We start from the raw sequence: 18,921 nt of genomic DNA on the forward strand, positions 1-18,921 counted from the left end.
TATAAACCATTATCATTAAGCACCCAGTTCGTGACCATAAAAAGGTTACTTCGAGTGTACCCTGGACGCGATCCAGTTGATAATAAAGAGAGAGAGAGAGAGAGACAAAGTCCTAATCATCATCATCATTATCATCATACATGAACATCATCATTATGATTATTATTATTATCGTTTTATTATCATCATTACGATTTGTTAACTTTCTGTTTTTATTTTTGCTTCTCTTTTCATTCTGATAATGATTTTCTGTTTTTCTTGTGAATTAAATCATATAAGAAATAATATTTTAGCCGCTAATCATTAGTTAAATTGTTAACTATCATCATCTCTTTATCTACCTGATCATCTAATACCATTAACTGATCACATCAACTTTTAACTAATCAACTTTTTGGTGTAAGTTCATCAATTGTTTCATTGTCCAATCGTGATAATAAACTAATCATTAACCGTATTAGAATTACAATTGAGAGAAAAAAACAAAATTTTAAGATGATTAAATATCTATAATAAGTAAATTAACTAATTGTAATAATATATATACACACACAAATACACTACAACAATTTATATTGATTGTTTTGTGTTGGAAAAATTGTCAATTCAACACGTTGAAACAATTACCCAGTAAATTGTAACTGATAGGTAATGATAATTACGATATAAGTGAATGATGATAATTTAATCAAAGAGTATGAAAACTTTTCTCTCCTACAATTAAGTTTACCTGATGATGAGAATCACAAGAATGATGGACAATGATGATGATGATGGACAATTGAACAACTAACTGTGTGATTAACAGTGATGTTGATGACCACAGTAACAAGGTAGATGATGATAATGATGATGATGATGATGGTGATTAGTTTGTAAAGTAGTGAAAACAACAAGAAGGTCAATGAGAAATGACCAGTGAGAACCAACAACAACGAGAAAGGAAACAAGGAGTAGTAGTTATTAATTTAAATTGCTACCAAACAATTAACTTGATTCTTACAATTATAACCATCATCATCACCATCAGTAAAATTTACACCTAATTGTTAACTGGTCAAGAAAAAAAAAATCTTCCAACTTGAAGGTTAAACAGTAACAGAAGGAAAAAAAATCGCTTTGAAAATTCAGAAATTCATTGAGATTCTCATTGGATTTCATCATGTAAATTAATATGATGATTTATTGATTGGCACATCAATTTAACATTAATAAGGTGTTGATGGTTAAATGCTGGTAATGTAAACTATCAACTGATGTATTATATTTGTTAATCAACACACAACAACAACAACAATCAACGATAATGATGATTATATAACTCTAACTGTGTTTACAATTGGAAACCTTTATTTTGATTAGTTAAAATGTTATTTTTTTTCATTCCCAATCATTTATTATAATATAAGAAACAATTTGATTTAATCATCAACCTTTTCTTAGGGCGTAGGTTTGATTAACTTTGACCGTTGCCCAGTTAATTAACTGTTGATAACTGTTGATCAAATGTCTATCAATACTTTGTTTCGCCTTGTTAACTTATCAATTGATTTGTATTGGAAATGAATTAACATCATTAATTCAGTTGTTTCTCAGGGTACAACTGGATCAATCAAAATTAACAAATCATTCAAGTTGTAAAATTATAATAAAGTAATCAACCAGTGGGTAAATGATGATAATGATGATGATGATGATGGACCCACTGGTAGGGGGTGGTTGGTAAATAGTTTTTTCTTGTATTCAACTGACCACTAAGGCTTTAAGCTGAGAAAAAAAATTCTGAATTTAATGATTATCATAATGATGAAAACTTGGTAGGTGATATCAGTTGGTTTATAATATTATTGTTCTGTAACATATTATATCAATTTGATGATGATGATGATGATGAGGTTTCATTCTGATTTTTACCTGAGTAACTGTAATTGAAATATAAATGTAAATGGTTAATCATGATGATATTTTATCAGCTCTCGATATTGTTGTTGTATATTTACAATGGTTGAATAATGATAATTGAAAGCTTTTCATTGAATTTTTCAAGGTTCATTTAACTGGACAGGTAAACAATTTGTTGACCATGAAAACACCTTCATTCAGCCATGATTAAAAGTAACAATTGTATCAATAATAACACTTCCGGGAAGTTAAAGTAAGATATTATCAGAAATTGTAATGATGATAATATCTAATATTTACCTGTGATTTGAACAGGTAAATATGTTAATAGTTATAATCATTTGCTATCTGATTACTGATTGTTTTGTCAATTGTTATCAATTGAGAGACTCTGATGATGATTACATAGTGATCATGTCGATGATTAGGGTATTTGTTGATTTCTGTCTGATTTTTTTGTTCTCTTGTTGTTTTGATGACCATTGGATAAGTTTGTTTGTTTACTTTGTTTCTATTAATATTTGTGACACTTACCTGAACTCGAGCTTCTGAGAGGTTTGTTCGTTGGGCGAGTCGTTCACGTGTAGATACACATGGGTAATGGGTTTTCTCAAATTCTTGTTCCAATACCTCCAATTGATCTTGTGAAAATGTTGTTCGATTCCGACGGAATTTGGCTGCAGAATCTGAAGCGGAACTGAATGTTAAGTGCTCAAAGCCGAGACTAGGTTGACTTGGATTCGTCATTGAACTGAGATTTGGTGATGAACTTTCACTGTTCATTCCACTTCCACATTTATCTTCCTTATCATCAGAATCTTTGATATCTAAAAGATGAAATCGAAAACATGAAAAAAAAAGTTAAATTTTCGAATTCGAATTGAAAAAAAAATCCAACTCATCATCAACTTTCTCAATGAAAATGAACTTTCTCTCGGCTCTCACCTTGATCTTTACCAGGATCACCATCTCCATCCCTCATTTGGATTGATGGATGCATCATATTTGAATTGGGTAAACCCATCGGCTGCCAAAAAGGTGGACCCATTTGAGGTGAAGGTTGCGACCCTAACATGGCGCTGGCCGCCGCTGCAAGAGCGTAAATTGTGCTTGGGTTTGAGGCATTAACTCCCGCTGGAAAAGACAACAACAAAGTCACAATTAGTAAATTGTTTCGTAACTCTATCAATCCTATTATATTCTTACCTGGATAAGGAGGAACTGGATGAGGTGGGGTCATCGGGTAGTGGGCAACTGATGCCGCTGCTAATTGATAATTACGAGTGAACTCGGCTAAAGCTCGTTGAGAGGCTCGATTACGAAGGATACGATTAATTGATGACACTGATGGAGCGGCTCCTGGACTACAAACACCTAGAGAAAGACACAAAAAGTAATTAAGAAACACAATTAGCAACAATTAAAAAAGTTAATCGATTCCTATTGATCAGTTTTCTTGGCAAAATTAAAACTTGGAAAAACTTTGTTTGGTTTTTGAACAATTTAAATTGACACTTAGGAGGATAAATTGTTTGTCTGATTGTTAATCTTAATCTAAATTGTGACCATTAATCAACGCCATCAGTTAATTAATTACTTTCTGTTAACAGATTTGTTTAATTGTATATCTTGATTAGTTACAAAACATTTAACTAGACCTTAATTGATTCATTAGGATTTTGATTTGCTTATTGGTTAATGATAACAATCAAGGTAAATCATTTAATTATCTTGTAGATAGTAAAGGTCACCGGTTGACAGTTAATTTAAGTACATAATTAATTAATTAGCTTGATGATTATGATGAGATTAGTTTACAATTAGAGTCACATAATTAATCAGATTAGTTTTAATAACATAAACACATCAGAAATCAGATGAAGATGATTATTATTAACAGTAATTTGATTTAATTTAATTTGCTTTCATTAAATCAACATTAGACTTGATTTGATGAGTGCAAACTTGATTCTTAATTGTTTAGATAATCATTTGAGTTTTTTTTCTGCTTCCAAATGATTAACCAAGAAAAAAAATTTTGATTGAAAATTTTGCCTGAGGGTTAATTCAGTTAATCATCAAACAGACAAAACAAAAGTAAAGCTGAAAAAAAAGTCATCAGATTAACTAATCATCATTGATTGTTGGTTGATTAACTCACCATAAGAGTCTAATTAACAATCAGTTAAATACACACTTGATTGTAAATCAAGACTTAATTGTGTCATGATAATTTTATTAATAAGATGCTGAGTTTTCAATCAAATCCAATGGGCTCAGTTTTTTTGATTGTGATGCTAATTGTTGATTTTAATACAATTAACTTGGTCAAAGGTAATTGAAACAATTAATTTCATGGTTAAGGATTACTTTTAATTGTGATCATCTTTAGTTATCATGATAATCGTTATGTTAATTGTGATGATTAACATTAAGGTAACGTGATTAGTTAATCCTTGAATTTGAAGGTTTAATTGTTGATCTTTGACTCTATTGAGACTTGGAAATGAGTTTAAATTAAATTGTTACTTGTTAATTTAGTTTGCAAATGATAATTGTAAATTTGATAATTGTAAATAACAGTTTAATCAATGGTTATGTTAACTAATTGTTATTACAAATGATTTAGGATAATATTTAAAAGGTATCAACAGGAAATTTATCTGATTGTTGATCATTATTGTTAATTGTTGAGATAATTAGTTAACAATTAAGCTTTATAATGATTAGGTGTCAATTTTTTTGCCTTCATTAACAATTGATTGATTTTCAGACAATACAAGAGATCATGAAACTCAACAATTAGTTAATCAAGTTACCAATTAACCGATTGATTAAAATGATTAACTTTCAAGGTGATTAAATGTTAAATCATTGAACTGATTATTATCATCAATGGTTTTAACCTTAATCCAGTTGATTAAGTTTAAACAGAGAGAGAGACATACAATTGATTGACTTTGATTGTTAATGATCAGCAAATTATTTATACATAAATTGTTGTTAGACTAATAATTTAACCAATATAATCAAAGGTATGAAACAATTTGAAAAGGTAATCAAAGTTAACACCAGTTGATTACAACAATTTAAGTTTTAAAATAACAAAATTGTTGACAGTTAATTGGTGTTTATGTCAATCAACTTGATTATTATCAATTGAGCATCAGCAAAACTGTCAATGTAAATTATTTCAGATGATTTAAATCATAACTAACTCGGTGGGCTCATCATCATGATGAAAAAAAAATCATCATTTCCGTTTTCCTGTGAGGTCAAAAATTGGTAACCATGGAAACGTTTCCAATGATATTTTTCAGAGTTTCAAGATTATTTATTAATAAATATGAATTTTTAATCCGGTTCCAAGCGAAAGATTAACTAATTGTGATTCCTTTTGACTTTTTCTCTGATTTGTCAAGATCTTAATCAACAACATTTAATGAATCATAATGACCAGTTAAGGTGTTATAGTTAATTGTTAAGCCCTCAAGTTGTGTTATTTAAGATGTGATTTGAGTGATAAACATTTGAATTAATCATCATCTTAATTTTGATAATTTGTACTCTCCACTGATTCAGTTGATTATGTTAATTGTAAACAATTATCAACACACAATAAACAAAACTATTAATGTATTAACAGGGCTAATTATAAGTTCAATTAAGGTCAAATTATGTCCAACAATTAACATGATCATTTCTTGGTAACATGTAACTAAATTTAATTGCTCTCAAGTTGAACAATCATCACCAAAGTTTAGTAACAATTAATTGCTTGCTAAAACCTAATCAATTTATTCATGATCAAATTAATGTAAAAAATAATTAATGGTTAACAATTTGAATCAATTTCTTCAAGGTGATCATAACATTGATTGTATTAGCTACGTGATCTTAATTGTGATTTATTAATTGCTAATCAATGTTACATCCGTAAGAGTTTTTATTTCATGATCAACAATTAACATCATTCAACTTAATCATTTAGGTGATGAATTAAATTGTTGAACCAATTGTATAGCAAAAATAAAGAGACAACATTTATCTAATTGTTATCCAAATGTTAATTTAATTCCGTTAATTATAATGATTTGATGACCTTTTACACTTTAATTAAGTTAATCAAAAAGTTGATTTAGGAAGATGATTAACAAAAAATCAAATTAAGACCTGAGGTAATTAACGGTAACCCTTTTATTTTTCTTGCTAATTGTAAGTTAATTGTAAAAGTCAACCAACAATTAAGGGTTTTGATTAACTTGCAATTTTTTTCCCCATTCATTGAGATAAATTGTAAATCTACAATCAAAAAGTTAACCATAATTTGTTTAATTGCCCAACTAATTAGTACCTTAAAAAATATTGTATTTTTGATTAACCTTCAAGCAATTAAATTGTTACCCAGTTGAAGGTTGATTAATATTTTTTTTTTCTGCTACTTTGATATAATTTAATTGTAATTAAATTGATCAAGTAATCAATGGTTATGCTAATTTAATTGGTTATCACTAAATTGATTGATATGGTTTAATTGTGGTCAATTGCAGGTTTAAATATCAAAATGATTACATTGATTGGACTCTTAATGATGATGGTTTTTTTTTCAAATCATCATAATGAATGATTAACTCTGATCACTGATTACAATTAAAGGTTAGGCTTGGAAATGAACAAAATGTTAAAATAATTGTGATTAAATTGCTCAACAATTAAATTGCTCACTTTTCACTTTGAGACTTTTTTTTCGCTCTCTTAATTGCCCTGGAGGCTTAATTTCTAGGTTGATTGTAATTCAAATTGCCCATCGATATGACCACAATTAAATCATTGCCAATGGATATTGTATCGATTTATAATAAATGGTTGTTAATAAACAAAACAATCAATTGTTAATTGTCATTAAGTAATCAAATCAAATCAAATCAATCGCTTGTGTATCCTAATCATTTCAAGGGTAACCCGGAGTTTGAACAATAATTGAATTGAAATTAAATCTTGATTGTTGGTTGAAATTATGAAAACCTCTTAATCACTTGTTAATCACTTGAAATGATTAATTTATTTGGCATAATCAAAATGATTAAAACAAATTGTAACAATTTATTAAATTGTAAATATTTGAAAATTTCAAGTTACTCATTTCAAAGTATCACAAATTATTGTTTGACAATTATTATGAAATATGAAAGTAATTAAATTAAATGATTAACCAACCAATTGATCAAACAAAAAAAATATAGACTAGAAAGTGATTAAACAATTAGTTAATTCATTTAATTATTTAATTAAATCGGTAATATAATAAGCAAAAAAAGGCAATAATTTGTCAATTGTGACAATTAATAATCAAAAAGTAAACATTGAAACTTATCTGGTAACAATTAACGAGAGCAATTAACTTATTTTTTTTCCCTAATAAATTTTCATCTAAACAATTAACTGATTCAATTACTAATCATTAGCAATTTCCTTATTTACAACATTAGCAACAAATAACAATGAAAAACTTTTAATTGTATTATCCTTATAAAATTAGTTGAAGTTAATTGATTGCTAGATGATTAACAAAATGTTTATTGTTAATGTTGAATTAGTTGTTAATCATCAACGAGGATTTAATTTGATTATAAATGATTAACACAAATGAGGTATAATTTATATATTATGTATAATAGAAACTCATTCATCAATTGTGATTCCCTGTAATTTTCAAATCCTAGAATCCGTGTTGATAATAATTTTTGAATGAATTAAAAGTTTTACTCAATGAGAAAATCAATTGAATCAATTTAACCCCGGATATTGAATTAGATTGAAAATGTTAATACCTTCAAAAGATGGATACATATAGTAATCATCCTTATCTTCATTTATCATCTTCATCATCATCCTCTTGGCCCTATGATTATCATGGTCAAGAGTCTGAACTTTCATTGGCGTGATCAAACAAAAAGTTACCTGTAAATAGTTTTACCTGTTGTTGATTATTATCATGATTATGGTTATTAATTTGATTATCGGAAAGAAATAATCAAAATTAATCAAAGTGGGAGGAGGAAGAGTGGGTGGGTAGGGTGGTAAGAGAGTAGGATGATGATGATGATTGGGGAGGTGATCAGAGATAATTAAGATCATCAATGGAATTTAAATGTTGATGATGATGATGATTAAGGATAATCAATAATTGACCATAAGAAGGTTAAATTATTACAAATCAACTGATGGATTTGTAAACAATTGTGAAAAAGAAAATGAGAAAATTTTTTTAATTCATTTTCTTATTCATTAAATTGTAATATTGAAGAAATTGATTATTCCAAGTGAATTAATATTCTCATCAATTTGAATCAATATCATGAAAATATACATGGAGCAATAATAGATAATCAATATTCAATTGAAAAGGCTAATCAGTTACCTGTTTGTTAATATAAAACAATTTTTATTTAGAATCCTGGTTAACCTGAGATGTCCCTCATCACCAGGATGATGAAGATGAAGATGAAGATGAAGATGATCATTGAAACACTTATAATCCCTCAAGCGAACCACAAAGTTATAATAAAGAGGATTTTTTGTTGTTGTTGTCATCTTCTTGCTCTTCATCATCAACAACCTCCTCTTCCTCCCAACAATTTAATTTATGAATGAAGTTGTAACTTAATTTGTATTATTTTGTATTCCATTCATGTAAATGTTTACCTGAGACACACCCAAAAGAAAATGATAACAGGTAAAGTTTTAGAAAAATGTTTGTCAGGTTTTCTAATATCAGATGGAAAAGGAAACATTAATAAGGAAAATTAATCGAAATAATAATCAGAACTAATCAATGAGTTAACGTGACAATTAACTCGTGAAAACTGATTGTGATCAATGATGGATTAGACAAAGTGGACAATCAATCATCGAGTATTAAACTTTAAAATCATGGTTACAATCAATCCGATAATGATTAAGCTAAAACAATTTACACTCTAATTGTGATTAATGAAAATTTCCCCAAAAAAAAAATATTATTTTGAATGAGGAAAAAATAAAATTTCCTCTTGATTTGATTAAATGTATTTACCACCGGTGGGTAATACAAGGAGTGACAATTGTAATTGTAATTGTGTTTTTCTTAATCATTATCACCATCAAAGTTAGTAATTAAGTGTAACCATCAACATTGTATACCTGATGAAATAGGAAACAATTTAATCACGTCAATAGCAATTGAAACGCTTTCAAATATCAAGGGTAAATTAACACAACTCAACTCACTAAATTAGCAACAATTAATTGTTGGGGAAAAAAAGACAATTACAATTACAATTAAAATTATCATGTTGATTGTAATGATCGTTACTTTTGTTTTCAAGTCTCTAAATATCAACTCATACAATTACAAATTACACTGGAAACAGAGTGACAATCAATGGGAATAAATTGTCAACAATTAGTATTAATTACAAGAAAATTAGCTAATCATTTAGCACCTTAATCTATGGGAATTAAATTGATTAAATTGGTTGGACAATGAAAACGTCATAACGTGACAAACACCAATGAGAATCAAGTTAACAAATAATCAAAGTAATTTAATCACAATTAACCTATGGTTTATATAGTTATTTATTCAACAATCAATATTATGAAAAAAAATAAATAAAGATTAACCTTAATCACTATTGGTCAATGGTAACCAATGACCATTATCAACAAAATTACCTGAGGTTAACAAAGGTAATCAGGTAACAAGTTTCAATTGATTAACTAACAATCAAAAATTGTAATAGTTACACTGATTAGTAGGACCACACATACCAAATACGGAATCATAATCAATGGTCATTCAATTATCGCGTTTCCATTAACAATACAAAAGGTTTACCACAATCAACAATCAACAATCAACTAATTCAATACTGAAAGAAATGAGAGAGAGAGAGAGAGAGAGGAAAAAATTAACACCAACAGGTAAGTGAACAGGTAATCTAGGTAATCAGAATCTCTTTTGCTGTGTATCAATTGAGAAAATGATTAATAAAAAAAAGATGAGGATAATCAAGAGAGTGTGAAAGAGATTGAAGATTAATAATAATCCCTGTTGATGATAACAATTTGTAAATTGTTAACAATTTAGTGGGGTAAAAGTTAAATTCATCAATTTAATGTTCACTCTCAATTTGAGCTTTACAAAGATTAAATTGTTTACCTGTCTTTGGATTTACCTTAATGTTAATCAATCTGCTTTTTCTTGATTTGATTGTTGTTGTTGTTGGTGTTTCCTTTTACTATTTATACTAAATTAGATTGACTAACTTGATTACTTGAGTTTCGCAAATTGTTACAATTGTTAATTGTTGACTGATGAGGTTAGCGTTTCATGTTTTTCAATAGGGTGACAAGTATAATATATATTTTCATGTGGATTTGTATAAATACCTGAGTGTTTGTTTGGTTGTGTGAAAAAAAAACAAGAATCATTTTTTTTTACCTTACAAAGTGAATCTAAAAATAGGATCAATTGGATTATCTTTTGAATGATGATGATGATGGAAGTAGATTAAGATTATGATTAATTATCTTCCATCACAAAGGTGATTAGTGTTAAGTAATTGTATTACTAAAGTTAATTGTAATTTACATTTGTCTTGCTTTCATATTATCATCATCATCCTAATCATGATTATCACATTGTGATTATCTTAATTGTTTGTTTCTTTTTCTCCTTCCTGATTAATTTAATCCTGCAAATACATTGTTCAACTTTTCAATGAGTGTTGATGGGCCAAAACAAAAGGATTTATAATTGGTAATGAAATGCAAAGGTTTTTGCTGACAATTTAAATTGCAAATTGTCAACTGACTTTCCATTTAATTTGCAAATTGAATTGATGCTTGAATAGGGTTGATGTTGTAAAGGTAAGATGAGAAAAAAAAATCTCTATGATGATGATGATTATGATGATTAGGATTGGGATGATGAGTGGGTAAAATGGTGGCTCGTCCAGTTGCACATCAATTATAAGGTGATTTTGTCAAGGTAAAAGTTGTTACCTTTTTTTGCACAGGTAAATTTTCATTGACTTCTTAATGAGAGGTTGAGGAGATGAATGAGCTTCTTATCATTGCAATGTGAACCTCTCATCTTTATCTTCATCATCATCATCATCATTGTTACCTGTTGATGAGACACTTCATCATCTCCATCATAATCATCTTCATCTTCATCTTCATCTTTTTGAGAGTAATTTGTATTTTCCTTAAGGAAACAGGTAAGCAAAAGTTTGTCAACTTTTTTTTCAATGAGAGTCACAATTTAAGTCACCAAAAAGTTAAAACGTTACAATTAATTAATGGTTAAATATACAAGTAGCATTAAGGAAGACAACAGCAATTAAGTTAATCAACTTTGTTAACTACTCCTTTTATCACTGAAAGAGACGAAAGCAAAAGTTATATTCAATTTGCAACTACACAGGATTTAGTTAATCAACTGGGATTAAGATTAAGTGTTGACCTGGATTAATGATTAACCAAATTGATCAAGAATTAGTTTAAATATAATTGACTGAATCAATTGGAGAAAATATTAGTCAATAATGATTAAGAACGAGAATTAATCAATGATGAGTTGTTGTAAATGACCTCAGGCTATTCATTAAATGTGAAGGCAAAGGAGGAGTGAGTATATCAAATTGGTCAAACAAGTAAATTGCAATTAAAATTAATTCACAATTTAAGCTCATTGCTCTCAAAGAGTATACAAATAATCATTATTAAATCTGATTACTTTTTTATTTCTCTTGTCAAGTTAATAATCAGAGGAAATAAAATGAAAATTTCATCATTATCATCATCATCATTTGGAAACACTCATTGATATGGTAACTACAAATACCATTGACTCATGATGATTGTTGAATATAAATATTGATTCCTGTGAATATTATCATTCCTGAAAACATTTTCCTCTTCCTCCTCATCATTATCATCATCATCATCACATAATTGATGCAACGATTGGCTTTTAACCTCAATAGTTGATTGTCTTCATCTTCATCTTCATCTCTCTCTCTCTTCCCGCCTTCCATTCAAATTATGTAATATTAAATATCTTTCTCTTTCTTTATCATCTTTATCATCATCATCATCATCAAGAAACATCAAGTATCAACATTGATTAGTTGTAGCTTTTGGTTGCACTTGCCACCTCCCAATGGGCTATCTGGTAACCATTGACATGTAAATTGTTGCTACTTAATCACCATTGATTTAAATATATATCTTACTAAATTTTGACCAAATCTAATCGCTAATGAAACCTTAATTGGCTCCAATCAAGTACAGAAAATAAAAGAGAATCAAATTAAATCCGGTTTGTCTGTTAGTTAATAGTTTATAATAATAATAATAGTTGGTTTACTCAAAGATAATCATCTCCATCTTCATCTTCATCTTAATGATTATCTTATATTTTTTATTTTAAATATTATCTTGTTTGTCTTCTGCCAATATACACTGATTGCGTTTTCATTTAATCATTGTATCGACTCTAAAGGTAATCAATTGAAAATTAGATTTAATTGTCAATCTAAAATGTTAAACACGAGTAGCCTTAAATCATGCAATAACCTCATCTTTCACCAGAATTGAACAAAATCTTTACTCAGTGGGAGTGGACGATGATGATAATGATGAGGATGATGATGATAAAACCTTAACACAATCCAGGTAATTACAGGTAAGAATCAGAGAGAGAGAGAGAAACTGAAAGTAAATTACAAAGTACAAGTTAATTTCTTGCAAGTTGATTAGCTAAATCATCATCATGATAACAAAAATCTAGTTAACAATCAAAAGGTAAATGAGAGAGAGTAGCAATTGATTTAGTTACTTTGATAGTTGAACAATATGAAGATAGAAAATTTCTGAATTTCTTTCAATTGTTATTCAAATAATTATCATGATAATGATGATAATCAAATCTAATTTACCTGGGGAAAAGTTAAATTAATGAAAAGGTGAAGAAATTAAATCCTGATTATTGTAGTTGTTGATTTAATTTCTCAACATGAAATGATCATTATTAGTTTATTATTGTTAAACCATAGGATCTTTTCTTGATTGTAAGCAATTTAGTAATCATGATGATAGTTAATTTCAAGTTTCAACCTATAATTCAATATCAAGGTGAGAGAGAGAGAGAAAAGTAAAAGAAACAATAAAGTTTTTCCAGTTGATTGCAATTGATGATTTATATTGTTGATCCAATTGATACAATTTACCTGAATGGATGACGATGACGATGATGTGGTCAAGGTGGGCAATAGATATTGGTCAACGATTAAAGTGAAAATTAATTGTGACAGATTCCCAATAGATTATCTTAATTAGTTATACTGGTAGTGGAAAATTTTGTTTTTTTTTCGTAAAACACAAATTGATATAAATTGTTGCTTATAGAAAACGGTAGCAAACTAATCTACCCCTGAGGCTATTTAAACCCAATGGTATTTACCCTTAAAACCTCATTGGTGGTGGTGGTTACGGTTGAATAAGATAAGATAAAGATAATGATAATTGTTGACCAGTGAAAGTTGATGATAAATCACATTTGTCTATCCTAATATTTGTCATCATAATAATGTGACAATTAATTGTTTAAAAGTCAAACGGATACAATTATGTAAATTGGATTACCTGGATTAATGGGTTAATATACATAAATTGCTGATAAATGAGAGAGGATTAGCTTTGTTATCGCTGATTGTTGACAATCAACGCAAGAGGATTATCAAAGTTTAGAATCAGGTTAACGTGCTGAGATAGAGAGAGAGAGACCTATTGACCACAGGGAGAGAGGATACTGACCATTAGTACACTTGGAGAGCCTCAATGTTATGATTAATCATCTTATGAATAAATTAATCAATTCAATGTTTCTTGTTTTCTATTGTTTTTTTACTCTTCATCTTCATTTGACCATCAGGTTAATAGGTAACAATTTATTTAGCTGATATTATCTGTCTATGGTGTTTCAATGTGCTGATGGCTGATATTCATTACCAGGTGATGTCCACTCTTGTTGACCATTGAAAAAATTGCAAGTCAACACCTACAACAATTGTTGACCTCCCAAGATATCAGTTAATCATTTTTGTTTATTAACTGATATTTCATCATTGAGAATGATGAAAACTGGTCAATGTAATAGTTGGATTGAGAGAGAAAACTTGACCACAACTTTTTTTCTTCTTTTTCTACACAAGAGTCACAATTATCTTGTCCCAACATTATCGCTCTCGCTATCGCTAAAGTCTATCATTTGACCTTCCATATGTTTTCATCATTATTTTAGTTACGAATCTTTTTTTCGTCATCTTTTCTGGTTCTAAGCTTGCGTCGAATTGCAAATTATAGGAAGATAATGATGATTATCATTCTGATCATGGGTGTTGATGAGGATAAAGTTTCTATAATAGTGATTATCTTTATCACTTTTTTTTCTTGTTGCTTCTCATTGTTTACTGGTTTGTTTGTTTTTCCATCTTGCGGTCAACAGGAAGTTCATATTATCATGATAACGGTTCAGATGACAACGGATGTTGTCATTGTGTCGAGAAGAAAACAACAACAAAAAAATATTCTAGTGGACATATAATATTTATCCATCATAGAAGATGAATCTTTATCATCTCTCTTTCCAGGTAAGTAAATAGTAATCACTATGTCCAGGTAGGAGGACACATCACTTTTTCATCCATTGAAAGATTACAGGTAAACTCTGTGTAAAATCAATATCATTTTTTTGGGATTTTACCTGAGAAATGACAAAAAAATTGTCCAATTTTTGTTTATTGTCGTTTTTGTTATTACAGAGACGTTGATTTCCAAATAGGAAGTAGTTTAATTGTCAAGGTAAAGATATTAATCAATGTGATACCTGAAAATTGTTTTGATTGAAACTTTTTCATTGTTACCAAACAATTTAATTGTTGTGAGAGTTTAATTTTAAATCGTTAACAATAATCATGGTTTTCCCTTTTTGTTTAACATTATCATGGTGATTTTCATGATAACTCAATGATTATCAAAAATTGTATCTAAATGGGAGGAGATGATTAATTGAATTGTGCTAATTGTCTGACTGTTTCTTGATTGTTGATTAGGAGATGATGAGATGAGGGTCTCTTGATCCTGTCACAATTAAAAAATCCTATGTTGATTGTTGATCTGTTTAATTTCAATCAATTTTCTAGTTACACAATTAGGGAAAAAAACAACAACAACTAAATATAACAATCAATTTAAAAGGTAAACATTAAGGTGATGATAATTGTCAAATTGATGATACATAATGATAAAGGTTGATGGATAACAATTAGAGTTGATTATCATGAACCATCAATTGAATTGAATCCTGAAATTGGATTAATGTTTACCCTTAAATTGAACAATTTAAACTACACCAGACAAAGTGAAAAAAAAAGTTAATTTTCTGATAATTTTAATGATAAACTTACACAGACACAGAAAAGTCAACTTTAAATTGCTTCTTTACCTGACAATTAAGGTGACAGCCTCCAGAAACCAGTTAATTGTTAACAAGAATTAACTTTCAGCAACAGGTAAATTGTTTACCTGTACAGTTTTCAAAGCTTCTGAAAATTTCACAATTGTCAAAGAAAAAAAACTCAGGTAATAACAATAATCATGAATGATGAAGATGAAGATGAAGATGAAGATGATGAGAGAGACTCAATCATCATGTGAATGAAAAAGTATCAACTTTCAATGGACGAAAGTTAATCATGAAAGTTTTTATTTCAAACGATTTACTATCACGTTATAATTGTATTACATTGATTAACATGATTAATGTGTAATCATGATTACGGAATCAAGTGATAATGAGCTAGTTAGATAATATCATGAAAAATAATATTAGAAGATGAAAAAAAATGGAATAGAACTTTTTTTTTGTTCGATTGAATGAAAATACTATTACATGAAATGTAATTGAAATCAATTATCAAGGTCAACTGATCAAATCATTTAATCATCTTATTAATCAATTAATCAATCTACTAATTTCTTCCTCATCTTGATCATTGATTAAGTGAAAATCATTCTGCCGTTCATTTGATTGTTATCAACTTATTATCAATATTTGAAATCTAATTTTGTTTCATTTTCTCAATCCAATCAATTGATTCACTCACTGATTCAGTTTAATTTTGTATTAATAAATAAATATTTAACAATAGGGATTTAGTGATTATTAACAGTTTTCAGAGAGTCAATTAAATCTAATTGGTTACGGATTTTAATTCATTGAATGGTCAATTGATCATGTGGGCAATCAACAGAATCAACCAGCAATTCAGTTTAATTTACAAGAATGAGAAGTTAATTCAGTTCTAATTTTGTTTTCTTCATCATCTTCTAAATTATTTTTGATTAACATAACAATCAGTGAGAAAAATTAATGGTAATTACAATCAACTATTAACAATAACAATCAAGAAATAATAACTTTGAGACCTCACATGTAACCAGCCAACATGCTGGTCATTTCATGGTCTCAACATCAATTGATAATGATGATGATGATGATGATGATAATCAGAAATGATGAACAATCAAACTAATTTAGTAGTAAAGTTCATCATTCACCTTTAATTGTTAACAAGATTCGTTGATTGTTGATATCTTTTAGTTGTTTAGATCCGTTTATATGGTTACCAGATTATTATTCAACTTTCAGCCTCATTTTTTTATCTCTCAACAATTAAATCTTAATCTTAATCTCCTCAAAGTGATGACCAGTACCACCCACTTTAACACCCATTGGTCAATGCGGGTTTTCATGATAATCCATTGATTCATCATTGAGAAAAAAAATTTCATGGGAATTACTTTTTTCACCTTATCCTTTTTTTGCTATTTTGGTGAGTACTTTGAAATAATTAGAATCATTTTCATTCATGAAATAACAATTAACACAATCATTTGATTATTTCTGTACTTTTTTTCAGCATCTTTGGGTTTTTATGCCTTTAGGCAATCTAATTGTTTGGTAACTTTTGTATTGTGAAATTGTGAAACGAGAGGAGTAACTTTCATGAAAATAATTAACTTTAGTTGTTACAGTTTGCTTGAGATATTCAATCAAACTAATCAATTGATTAAAATAGTGACAATTAAGGAGAAAAATTAATTGATTGATTGAACTTTTGTCTTTCTTTCAAATTTAATCAATTAAAGTTTTTGCTTTTCCTTTTTGTCATCATGTTAATATTATAATTTGGACTTTAAATTATCAATCCTAGCAAATGAATTTATGAATCAATTAATTAGCCAACAAGTTATCATCAAGGTAATTAATTAATTTGATTAATGATGCGTGTGTGTGGGTTAATCATGATTAAATTTATAAGAAAATGAATTAAAATGAGTGAGAGAGTGAGAGAGATGCTAAAAAAAGATAAACACAGTGATAATAGTAATCAGATATTAGCATTATTTTGCAATTTACTATGATGATGATGACGGAAGATGAAGAGAGAGAGAGAAAGAGAGAGAGAGAGAGAGAGAGAGAAGATAAATTATCTTTCTTTTTGTTTCATTCTTACTTTTTAATCACTTCGGTTAATGATTTACCATGTAAATAGTGTTGTCACCAAGAGACTTTGACAATTTGGGAGTGTAATCATTTGCATAATAATCAAATTAAAAACTGAATCAAACTAATCAACAACATGATGACAGCAATTAACTGATGAAAACAAAAATCATCAATGAAAAATGGTTTACAATTAGAGAACTAGATTAACTTTAATTTGGTTACCTGTGATACCTTAATGATTGGTGGCAAAATTTTCAGGTAGCAAAAAAACAACAATTACAATTTAAAATTGTTGATTAAAGTTAAACAATTTACCTGTTCAACTATCAGGTAATAACCTTAATGACCAAAATTAACATCAAAACGATGGTCAAGGTATCAAAATGATTGCAAATTGTGAAGTGATGATGATTAGACTTGAAAGACTGGATGAAAGGAGGAGGAAGATGAAAAAGATGATGAAGAAGAAGAAGATGATGATGAGAGAAGAGAAAAAAACATTCAAATGATTTTTAAGAAATTATCTAAATTCCTTTAGGAAGATACTTGAGGCTCTGTTTTTTTCTTCTTTCTCTTCTTCTTTTTCATCATCGTCTTCATCTCACCTGAGTTTCTGTTGTTAACAAAACTGCTACTGGTTTTTAATTTCAATGAGCAAATTAACTACAACAGGTAAATGTTTAAACGTACTCATGATAAGTGTTTTTTTTAATCATATCATTTACGTTTTTACTTTACAATTGAAACGTTGAAACGTCTTCAGGGCAATTTACTGATTCGTTGTAATTGCAATTCTTGCAAAGGAAACAGCAAAAAAGTCATAATCATTTTTACCTTAATGTTTTATCATCATTATTATTAATTGTATATCTTTTCATTGTGATGGAGAGAGAGAGAGATTCATTAATAAAAATCTTATCATCATCAACTCTTTCTGAATATTAATTGATTAATATGTAAGATTTTCAAAGAAATCGTTAATTGTTTTACCTTTTACGTTAATTAATCGTTTTAAACGATTTTATAATTTAATTGCAGAAACAATTTAAATAGCAAATTGTGAGTATCATTATCATCAATATATAATCAATAAAATGACGATGATGATGATGATGATGATGTGAAAACAGAATTGTAAATTGTTCAACTTCATTCATTAGTTTTAATGATTAATGATATTAAATTTTTTCTTCTTCTTGTTTACCTGATCAAGTGAAAGTAATTTCTTGATGATGATATTATTATCTCATTAGTTGAAACAATAAGCTCATTAATCATATTCAATATGATTATTGTATTGAAATAAAATAGAAACGGAAATGGTGATGAGAAATTCAAAAAAAACTGATAAACAATAAAGTGATTATGATAAACGGAAATGGATCATGATTAACGCC

At 28.3% G+C, this 18,921-nt stretch overlaps 1 protein-coding gene across 1 annotated transcript in view; it reads right to left on the reverse strand.

The window, feature by feature from the left end:
* Positions 1 to 18,921, reverse strand: part of LOC128395778 (transcription factor stalky-like) — a 30,439-nt gene that overhangs the window by 2,603 nt on the left and 8,915 nt on the right. Inside the window, exons 4-6 of the mRNA XM_053356261.1 lie at positions 3,109 to 3,276; positions 2,848 to 3,036; positions 2,437 to 2,729 (exon numbers count right to left, since the gene is read on the reverse strand). Of these exons, the coding sequence (XP_053212236.1) occupies positions 2,437 to 2,729; positions 2,848 to 3,036; positions 3,109 to 3,276 (650 nt within the window). The remainder of the gene's footprint in view (positions 1 to 2,436; positions 2,730 to 2,847; positions 3,037 to 3,108; positions 3,277 to 18,921) is intronic.

The sequence above is a fragment of the Panonychus citri genome, unplaced genomic scaffold (assembly GCF_014898815.1).
Source record: "Panonychus citri isolate SS breed McGregor unplaced genomic scaffold, ASM1489881v1 Contig00141, whole genome shotgun sequence".
Classification (NCBI taxonomy): Eukaryota; Metazoa; Arthropoda; class Arachnida; order Trombidiformes; family Tetranychidae; genus Panonychus; species Panonychus citri.